This window comes from Marmota flaviventris, chromosome 1 (assembly GCF_047511675.1).
Source record: "Marmota flaviventris isolate mMarFla1 chromosome 1, mMarFla1.hap1, whole genome shotgun sequence".
NCBI lineage: Eukaryota > Metazoa > Chordata > Mammalia > Rodentia > Sciuridae > Marmota > Marmota flaviventris.
In genome coordinates this window covers 208,882,425-208,892,990 of record NC_092498.1, presented here as the reverse complement: position 1 = coordinate 208,892,990, position 10,566 = coordinate 208,882,425, and the positions used below count along the sequence as shown (strand labels likewise).

The window sequence follows — 10,566 nt, the reverse complement described above, 5'->3', positions numbered from 1 at the left end:
ATACTTGTGGTCTCATTAGCCATTTATTTTATTGTGAATTATGCAAGTTCTTTGAGTATATTGGGGTTGGAGTGTTTTATGTTCAATTCTTGTTGTATTTCAAATATAAGAATTAGAGTTTTTTTTATCACCTTTGCCATTTAGTTATTTTATGTATGTATAGGAGTGTTGGGGGCAATTATGAAATTATATGTATTTTGTGGGATCAAGTCTGTGGTTATATTGTGTTTGACTCATTGGTTTTTAAATGTACAGTTTATCTGCATAACGTGAATAAGTGAGTAGCCTTTCATGCATATTTCCAACTCGTTTTCACATGTCTGTTATTCTTCATTATGACTTTGGTCTTTTTTGATAGATCTATTTCCTCAAGTCACCTTCATTCTGGACATCATTTGGAAGACATTATCACTTGATTAGATAACCTCTACCTTTCATATAATATATATATATATATATATATATATATATATATATATAATATAGTATAATATATTTATATATATTCATATATGTATATATAAAATTTATATACATGGGGATTGAAAGCAGGGCACTGCACATGCTAAGCAAGTGCTCCACCACTGAGTTACATTCCCATCCCTTCATACATTTTGATATGAAATAAAATTATAAAATTAGATGGTTACAACTTTATTATATTCTCTTACATCTAGGTCTTTGGAAATTAAATTATTAATCTATCTTGAAATCACTTAAATTGCTGCCATTTCATATCCTGCTTCAGTTCATTATAAAATGGTCCTTTTGATTTTGTTGTTTGGAAACAAATCAATTTGGCTTGGATTTATACCCCTGCCATTCTAACTTTTTATTTTCCTTACGTTTGTTTCTACATAATGTACATGTTTTCACACTTTTGTGAAAACTTGAAAATGAGCAAAGCAATTGAATTCTCCACCTTCGGATCTTAAACTATAGTGGTGAAGATGGAGAATGATGAAACATGGATGATACAATGCCCTCAGGGATTCATTATAGGAACGATGTTTTCAGCTAAACGGAGAAATGTTGTGGTGTCCTGGCAGGGAATTTTATAGAGTCTTATTGACCATGATAAGTCTGAAGACTACAATATACCCATGGGACTCAAAAGTAAAGTAAAATATCCAAGCCTCAGACCTACAAATAATGAAGAGAAGGTGTCACCTGAGAAAAGAGAAAGAGGCTCTGACTGCCCATTGTCAGACCACATGAAAACCAGTGTGTCAAACAGATATGGACCAGGCACCGGAGGAGCGAACCTTTCATTGTCTCATATAAAATGTTCCAGTTCACTCTTTCTGCATCTCTTTCCTCTTTTGAATTGTTGATTTATTCCCTTTGATTCTTTCTCTGTTGGGGTGTTCAATCTGCAAGTGTCTTGACACTGAAAAGATATCATGTCTTTTGTCTTATCTGTAAATTTATTTTTGCTGTTTATTATTTTTAAGGAGTGTCAAGGGCATAGAGCAGCAGTTGGGCTGCACCTATAATTAAGAAAATTATTATATTTTTTTCTGTTCTCTAAGGAACAACCAGAGTTCATTAGATCATTTCTTTCTTTCTTTTGTAACCCCATGGGTCTGCTTAATTTGTCTCTATGTGTTCATTGAGAAGATGGTTCATAGTTTAAAACAGGTTTCTTTAAGGCCACCCAGTACTTCTCTTACTTAAAAAAATTGTTCTAATTAGTTATACATGACAGTAGTACCCAGTGCTTCTTGACTGATTCATTGACTGTCACTCTGGGGATAAACTCAGGTCTTGCACATATTAGGCAAGCACTCTGCCACTGAGCTATGTGCCTGGCCATTCTTCTTTTACATTTGAGAAAGTTCCATAAAGTTGCCCATGCTGGTCTCAGACTTGCAATCCTCATGCCTCAGCCTCCTGAGTAGCTGGCATCATCGATATGGGCGGCCACGCCAGGCTCATTCATCACCTTCCAACACCATTTCTCATCATTCACCCATTGTTCACTCTGCTCACCACACTGGTTTCCTTGTTAGCCTTGAATAACCGAAACAAGCATCTTCCTTGGGGACTTTGCCTTGGCTGTTCCTCCTTCCAAGTGCACACAGTCTGAGATACCTCCTGGCTCCCATCTTGTATTCCTTAAGTTCCCTGTTCAAATGTCACTTTGCCCTGAACACCCAGTAAAATAATACCCCCATCCACTCTCTCCTTTTTATTTATTTTTTATTGCACTTGTAATATAGCTGAATGTATAGGATCTTGACTATCTCCAAATGCCCATGTGTTAAAGATTTGGTCCTCAGAGAGGTTCTTTCAGAGGTGGTGATACCTTCAAAAGTGGGGCTTAGTGAGATTCCTTAGGTTGATGGGGGTGTGGCCTCCTCCTTGCTTTCTTTTGCTTCCTGTCATAGAGGAGTGGACTTCTTCCACAAAGGCTTCTCTCCATGATATTCTGCCTCACCACAGGCCCAAAGCTGCTGGGTCAACTGGAAATTTCAAAACTGAGAGCCAGAATAAAACTTGATTTTCTCAAGTATTTCTTACAGTGATGGGCAGATGACAAATACGGTTTTCCTCCTCCTTCACATGGAGTATGGATTTTGGTTTTTTTCACACATTATGTCAACAGTGCCTCATTATATTTCTATTTCTCAAATGCATAGAAGAATTTCTCACCAAAAGTAAATGAGACTGGAGAACATCATGCTACATGAAATAATCCAGACTCAGAAAGTCAAGGGGGAATGCTCTCTCATATGCAGAAGCAAGACCAAAGTAAGGGGGACGAGACGGGAGTCCCATGAAAACAGAAGAGAAATCAGTGGAGCAGAGAAGTGGGTGGAGCGGGAGGCAGGAGGGATGGGAAAAGGGATAAATAGTGGAATGAGATTGACCAAATTTTGCCACGTACATGTATGAGTACACCATGGTGAATTACACCTTTGTGTATATCTATAAAGCACTAGTTTAAAAACTATAAATAAACTGAAGGAAGACCAATAGAACAAAGAAAAGGAAACAAGGAGGGAGAAGGGGAGGAAATGGGGAAGTAGTGGGGGTTGAATTGGATAAATTGCATGTATGATTAGGTCAGAATTAACCACAATATTATGTATGACTATAATGCACTTATTTAATAAAAACATTAAACATTTTTTGAATACATGATCTTTGAGTAGATGCTGAACATGAGGCAGAAATTTATAATCAGAGATAACACAATTAATACTATGTATGTGACAAGTTTCATATACCCTTCATTGGTGTATGAAGTTAATTGCTTTACTGTAGAAGATTGTGGATGATTCATAGCCCAATGGTAGAGTGCTTGCTTAACAGTGAGTTTGATGCCCAGCATGTGCACGCACCCGCACGCACACACACGCACACACACACACACAGATAAAACAGGCAGCATTGTGATGGGTGAGTAATGCATTCTTGTGTTCTGTTCTTGTTCTCTCTCCTTTTTTTTGGTAGTCATATCAATCACATGGAACCAGAAAATGATACACAAATTTCGGAATTCCTTCTTCTAGGATTTTCAGAGCAAGCAGAAATACAGCTTCTTATTTTTTGGCTGTTCCTCTCCATATACCTGGTCACTGTGCTGGGTAACCTGCTCATCATCCTGGCCATCATCTCAGACTCCCACCTGCACACACCCATGTACTTCTTCCTCACCAACCTGTCCTTTGTGGACATCTGCTTCACCTCCACCACAATCCCCAAGATGCTGGTGAACATCCAGACACAGAGCAAGGCCATTACCTATGCAGGCTGCATCACCCAAATGTACTTCTTATTGCTTTTTTCAGGATTGGACATCTTTCTGCTGACTGTGATGGCTTATGACAGATATGTGGCCATCTGTCACCCCCTGCACTACATGATCGTCATGAACCACCGCCTCTGCAGACTGTTGGTTCTGGCATGCTGGATCATGAGTTTCCTGAATTCCTTGTTGCATAGCTTCATGGTATTGAGACTGTCCTTCTGCACAGACTTGGAAATCCCCCACTTTTTCTGTGAACTTAACCAGGTGGTCCACCATGCCTGTTCTGACACCTTTCTTAATGACATGGTGATATATATCACAGCTGTGTTTCTGGCTGTTGGCCCCCTCACCGGCATCCTTTACTCTTACTCTAAGATAGTGTCCTCCATCCATGCAATCTCATCAGCTCAGGGGAAGTACAAAGCCTTCTCCACCTGTGCATCTCACCTCTCTGTGGTCTCCTTATTTTATTGCACGCTGCTGGGAGTATATCTTAGTTCTTCTGTGACCCAAAACTCACACTCCACTGCAACAGCCTCTTTGATGTACACTGTGGTCACCCCCATGCTGAACCCCTTCATCTACAGTCTGAGGAATAAGGACATTAAGAGTTCTCTGAGAAGGCTTCTTGGGAGGACATCTGGAAGAGAACCAATTCATCCACCTCAGTAGACTTGCCTGTGCTTGCAAGGCTCAAAGTTATTGAGTCAGAAACCATAATTCTTTGATCAGATTGTAGAATGAAAACTTGCTCCTTTTATTTACCATGGTTTCCATTTCTTTGACATCAGCTTTCCTACACAATGAACAGAACTAGCTTGATTAGGCTTTCTATTATTTCTAGTCTCTAATGAAATGTCTGCCTTTGTCATTTCCCACTTTCCCAAACCCATTCCCACCTTTGTGTCAGAAGTATTTAGAAATTCCCACTCATACCATGGGACAACATGGACTTCTTAAGAATAATTTGCTCTTCAATAACAAATACTTTCTTGTGTTTGCTAACATAATAGTCTTGAGTTTTACTATTCCTGAGGAAAAGACTACACATGGAAGCCAATGTGGTGAGCCGTTTCTGCCGTTTCTGCAGACTATGGTCGCCATTACGAGATGGCGCTGGCTCCGCTGTGGTATGTGACAAACAACTCCTTATCTGAGAGAGTTGGCACATGATTTTTCACCACCCTGTGAGAAAGTTCCACGCGGCAGCTTTGCATTGGGGCTTGGGATGCTTTATTAAGGCTGGGAGGGCATCCGGGAAGGGAAGAAGAAGAAAGAATAAGAAATATCAAGGGACCTGAATAAACTGCTGAGAGAAGATTCCTGAGTTGCGTCTTCCTTGCGGGCAAGGGGTCGCGACAAGTGGTGCCGAAACCCGGGAGTCAGAACTCTCAGCAGTCAGGGGTGGTGCACCGGTTAGTCCCCAGGTAAGTGGGATCCGCGATCAAAGCGGGGTTAGTCCCCAGGTAAGGGGGATCCGCGATCAAAGCGGGGTTAGTCCCTAGGTAAGTGGGATCCGCGACTAAAGCGGGGCAGCTCCTCTGTAATGAAAGAGAAAGCCTTGCATTTTATTGCAGCTGCGCCGTGTACTTTTGCTTCTACTTTCGCTTTTGTTTTCTGTGTTTTTTCCGCTGCGTCAGTGTGTTTCTACTGTCTGTATTTTTTTTGTCGTTGTGTCATGGGTGCCACATCTTCAAGTCCGCTTCTTCTGGCCCTAGATGGCCTGTTACGTTCCAAGGGACTGGAAGTGAAGCATAGTACTTTACAGAGATTTTTACAAAAGGTAGATATCGCTGCACCGTGGTTTGCATTTTCGGGCAGCCTTACTGTGCCTAGTTGGGATAAATTAGGCAAAGATCTTGATTTTGCATCTGAGCAGGGCATGTTAGAGGGTGGGGTGATACCCCTTTGGAAAATGGTCCGTGGTTGCCTTACGGATGGCAGATGCCAGGAAGCACTTGCTAAAGGACAGGAGGTTTTAGAGCGATTACATGAGGAAAAGTCGGAGACGGCAGAAAGCGAAGTGACTCGGGAAGAGGGGAGTGTGCGGAGCATGACACGGGGGAGGAGACGGTTGTATCCAGATCTCAGTATGCTGCGTACACCCCCATGCGAAAGTGGGTCAGAGGAGGAGGAGGATGAGGAGGAAGAGCTCGGGAGGCTGTCTTGTCAGCTAGGGAGTTTAGCTATAGGAGAAGGGAACAAAAAGAAACAAGGGCTCAGGAAGAACGATCCCCCGGATCCACCGCCGTATGGTGGGGGCACTACGGGGAGAGCTTTCCATGCCCAAACATGGAGGGCTGTTCACGCTGAGATGGGTCTTGCTTATCCAGTTTTTCAGGATGACAACAGGGGAAGAGTCCATGAACCCTTAGATTTTAAAATTGTAAAGACCCTGGCGGAGTCTGTGCGCACTTATGGGGTGGATGCCGCCTTCACACTGACTCAGGTGGAGAATCTATCTAGATACTGTATGACTCCCTCTGATTGGGCTAGCCTTGTTCGGGCTTGCGTTTCCCCGGGTAAATATCTGGACTGGAGAGCATTCGTGCTAGAGGGCGCAATAGAGCAGGCCACCCAAAACCATGCGGCGGGACATCCCCATTGGGACAAGGATATGCTCTTGGGGCAGGGTAGATTTGCAAATCAACAGACAGGATTTCCTCTTGAGGCATATGATCAAATTAACAACATTTGCATTCGGGCATGGAAGTCGCTTCCAAATAGAGGAGAGGTGTCTGGTAATTTGACCAAGATTCTACAAGGCCCTACAGAACCCTTTTCAGATTTTGTAGCAAGGATGGTGGATGCCGCTGGAAAGATTTTTGGGGATCCTGATAGAGCCATGCCCCTTATCAAGCAATTGGTCTTTGAGCAGTGCACCAAGGAATGTAAAGCAGCAACCACTCCTTATAAAAATAAGGGCATAGAAGCATGGATGAAAGTGTGTAGAGAGATTGGAGGACCTTTAACTAATGCAGGTCTTGCAGCTGCTGTCCTTCGGATGGCAAAAGGGGGCAGTCCTGGTGCCGAAACATGCTTCCATTGTGGTCAACCTGGTCATTTCAGACGTGAATGTCCTAAAAAAGATAATTTTACTGGACCCCCTCGCGGTGGCCCTTCCAATGGCCTTCGTCAACCGGGGCTGTGTCCAAAATGTAAAAAGGGAAAGCATTGGACAAAAGAGTGTAGATCAGTGAGGGACATCTATGGACAGCCTGTTTCAGCTGGGCCAAAAAACGGCCGAAGGGGCCCCCGACCCCAGGGCCCACAAATATATGGGGCAATGGAGAATGTCACACCCAAACCCGAGACATGGCCATCTCTACGCCATCCCATGAGACGCGGAGAGCCACTACAGGTGCCGCGGGATTGGACCTCTGTTCCACCTCCAGACTCGTACTAACACCTAAGATGGGAGTCCAATTGGTGGAAACTAAATTCAAAGGGCCTTTACCACCTGGCACTGTAGGTTTGCTAATTGGACGTGCATCCTCTATATTACAAGGTCTTCATGTCTTTCCTGGAGTCATTAGTCCTGATACTGTAGGATCAGTAAAGGTTATGGTGGAAGCTCCAAGGGGTATTGTGTCCATTTCCCCAGGAGACCGGATTGCTCAATTGCTAATTCTACCCAGTCTGCATACCCGCTTTCCTGCTGATTCCTTTTCAAGGACAAGTGATGAGATTGGAGTCACTGGAGGGAATTCTGTTTATTTGTCCTTAGATATGAATGACCGTCCTACTTTAAACTTAACCATAGAAGGCAAATCAATTTTGGGATTGCTAGATACTGGAGCAGATCGTAGTATAATAGCACAAAAGGACTGGTCAAAGGGGTGGCCGGTGCAGCTCTCAGATCAATCACTAAGAGGTTTGGGATATGCCCAGGCCCCTCAAATCAGCTGTAGACATCTATCTTGGAAGGACCCAGAAGGACACAATGGCACCTTTCAGCCTTATGTACTTGATTTACCTATCTCTTTATGGGGTCGTGATCTGATGAAAGACATGGGGTTCACTCTTAGTAATGACTATTCTCCGGTGTCTCAACAGATTATGCAAAATATGGGGTATAGGCCAGGTCTAGGACTAGGAAAACACCTACAGGGGTGTAGGCATCCTGTACAAGGTCATCAAAAGCTTAACAGATTTGGTCTGGGTTTTTCCTAGGGGCCACTGGGGCTCAAATACCCATAACATGGCTCACCGAGGAGCCTGTTTGGGTGCCTCAGTGGCCTCTTCCCTCGGTTAAATTGGCAGCGGCCCATAATTTAATCAAAGAACAACTAAACTTGGGTCACATCCAACCTTCTACTTCTCCATGGAATACTCCCATATTTGTTATTAGGAAAAAATCAGGAAAGTGGCGCCTACTGCATGATTTACGAGCAGTTAATGCTCAAATGCAACTTATGGGGCCCATTCAAAGAGGGCTACCTCTGCTCTCCTCTATTCCTCAGGGCTGGCATATTATTGCTATTGACATTAAAGACTGTTTCTTTTCTATTCCTTTGCATCCTAAAGACTCACAACGTTTTGCTTTCACCCTTCCCTCGTGTAACCACGAGGAGCCAGATCTTAGGTTTGAGTGGGTAGTGTTGCCACAGGGAATGGCTAATAGTCCCACGATGTGCCAGATGTATGTGGGGAAGGCACTCGCACCTCTCAGACATAAGTATTCCTCCATCAAGATTATTCATTATATGGATGATGTGTTATTGGCCGCTAAGTTAGAGCAGATAGTTAATGAGGCCTATAAAGACTTAGTAAAGCTGTTAGCTCAATATGGGCTACATATTGCACCTGAAAAGGTTCAAACGGGAAATTCTATTGAGTATTTGGGAGCAATAATTGGGTATGATAAACTAAAACCACAAAAAATCACCATAAGAACTCAAGATCTCCAAACTCTAAATGATTTTCAAAAACTGCTGGGAGATATTAATTGGATAAGGGGATATTTACATATTCCTAATGGTGTGCTCCAGCCTTTGTATGCTACCCTTAAGGGTGATCCAGATCTTGCTTCTCCTCGTAGCCTTACCAAAGAGGCTAGAGCGGCCCTTATAACAGTAGAAGAAGCTATACAACATGCTACTCTATGCAGGCTCCAAAGTGATAAATCTTTCCAGTTATGTGTGCTTGCCACTATGCGGCAGCCTACTGGAGTACTGTGGCAAGATGGGCCTTTACTATGGATCCATCCACATATATCCCCAGGAAAATCTTTAGAATACTATCCTGATGCTGTTGCAGCGTTAGCACTTAAAGGGATTCACCAAAGCATTCAATTTTTCGGACAATCACCTTCTTCTCTTATTATACCCTATACTAAGGCTCAACTTAATGTTTTGTGTGCTACTCTAGACAACTGGGCTATTCTATGTTGCTCGTTTCAAGGGGATATTGATAATCATTACCCTTCCCATCCATTACTCCATTTTGTTAAAGAACATCCCATCATTTTCCCTAAGGTAACTTCACCCAATCCAATTCCGGGGGCTGTTAATATTTTCACTGATGGTTCCAAGTCTGGAATGGAAGCTTATGTAATTAATGATTCTCCCCCTGTTCAGCATCAATTTGCTCCTGGTAATCCACAATGGGTTGAACTGCAAATTGTTATTGAGGTTTTTAAACAGTGTTCTTTTCCTTTTAATCTTATCTCGGACTCCATTTATGTGGTACAAGCACTCAAAGTCCTGGAGGCCGTGGGAGCTATTAGTAATGCCCATAATGTATCTGCTTACTTTAATCAGCTTCAACAACTTATCTGTAGCCGCACTGCTCCTTTTTATCCAATGCACATACGGGCTCATACTTCTCTTCCTGGTCCGTTATCACAGGGTAATGCCTGTGCGGACTCAGCCACTAGAGGCCAGTTGATATGCTTGGCTTCCTCCTTAGAGGGGGCTAAATTATTTCACCAAAATTTCCATGTTAATGCTTTAACGCTGCGCAGGCGTTTTTCCATTTCAAGAGCGGATGCTCGTCAGATAGTATTACAATGTCCCCATTGTGTCACATTTCTTCATCCCCCTACTTATGGAGTGAACCCACGGGGATTAAAACCATTGGTTGTCTGGCAAATGGATGTGACGCACATACCTGACTTTGGTAACCTCAAGTATGTACATGTTTCTGTTGATACGTGCTCTGGAGTTATTCATGCCTCTGCTTTGTCGGGAGAGAAGGCACGTAATGTTATCACTCATTGCCTAGAAGCATGGGCAGCATGGGGTGCTCCTGCATCCCTTAAGACTGATAATGGACCTGCTTATACTGGCAGACAATTTACATCCTTTTGTTCTACCATGGGAGTGCAACTTACTCATGGTCTGCCTTACAATCCTCAAGGACAAGGCATTGTTGAGCGTGCTCATCGCACCTTAAAGGAAACTTTACAAAAACAAAAAGGGGGAATAGGAGCTGAACACACTCCTAAAGAACGCCTGTCCTTAGCTCTCTTTACCATTAATTTTTTAAATTTGGATATTCATGGTCGCTCTGTGGCTGATAGACATGTGTCCCCTCAGCCCTCTGTGATTGGTTATGTTAAGTGGAAGGATGTTCTTACAGGCCAATGGAACGGCCCCGACCCCGTGCTGACATGGGCACGAGGATCTGTATGTGTTTTTCCCCAGGATCGCACGGAGCCGTTGTGGGTCCCTGAACGCCTGACAAGAAGAGTCTTGACATCAACCGACCAGCAACAAGAGATACCACAGCAACCCTGTGATGAGGATCTTCACTCTGCTACGTGCTCTGGTTCTGGTGCTGGTGCCGATGGCACAGACGACACCAAT

General features: G+C 43.3%; 1 protein-coding gene across 1 annotated transcript; it reads left to right on the top strand.

Moving 5' to 3' along the window:
- The first annotated feature begins 3,472 nt into the window (after positions 1-3,472).
- On the top strand, positions 3,473-4,429 carry LOC114107706 (olfactory receptor 7A17-like). The gene has a single exon (XM_027955072.2). The coding sequence runs from the start codon at positions 3,473-3,475 to the stop codon at positions 4,427-4,429; it is 957 nt and encodes a 318-aa protein (XP_027810873.1).
- Positions 4,430-10,566: the final 6,137 nt, after the last annotated feature.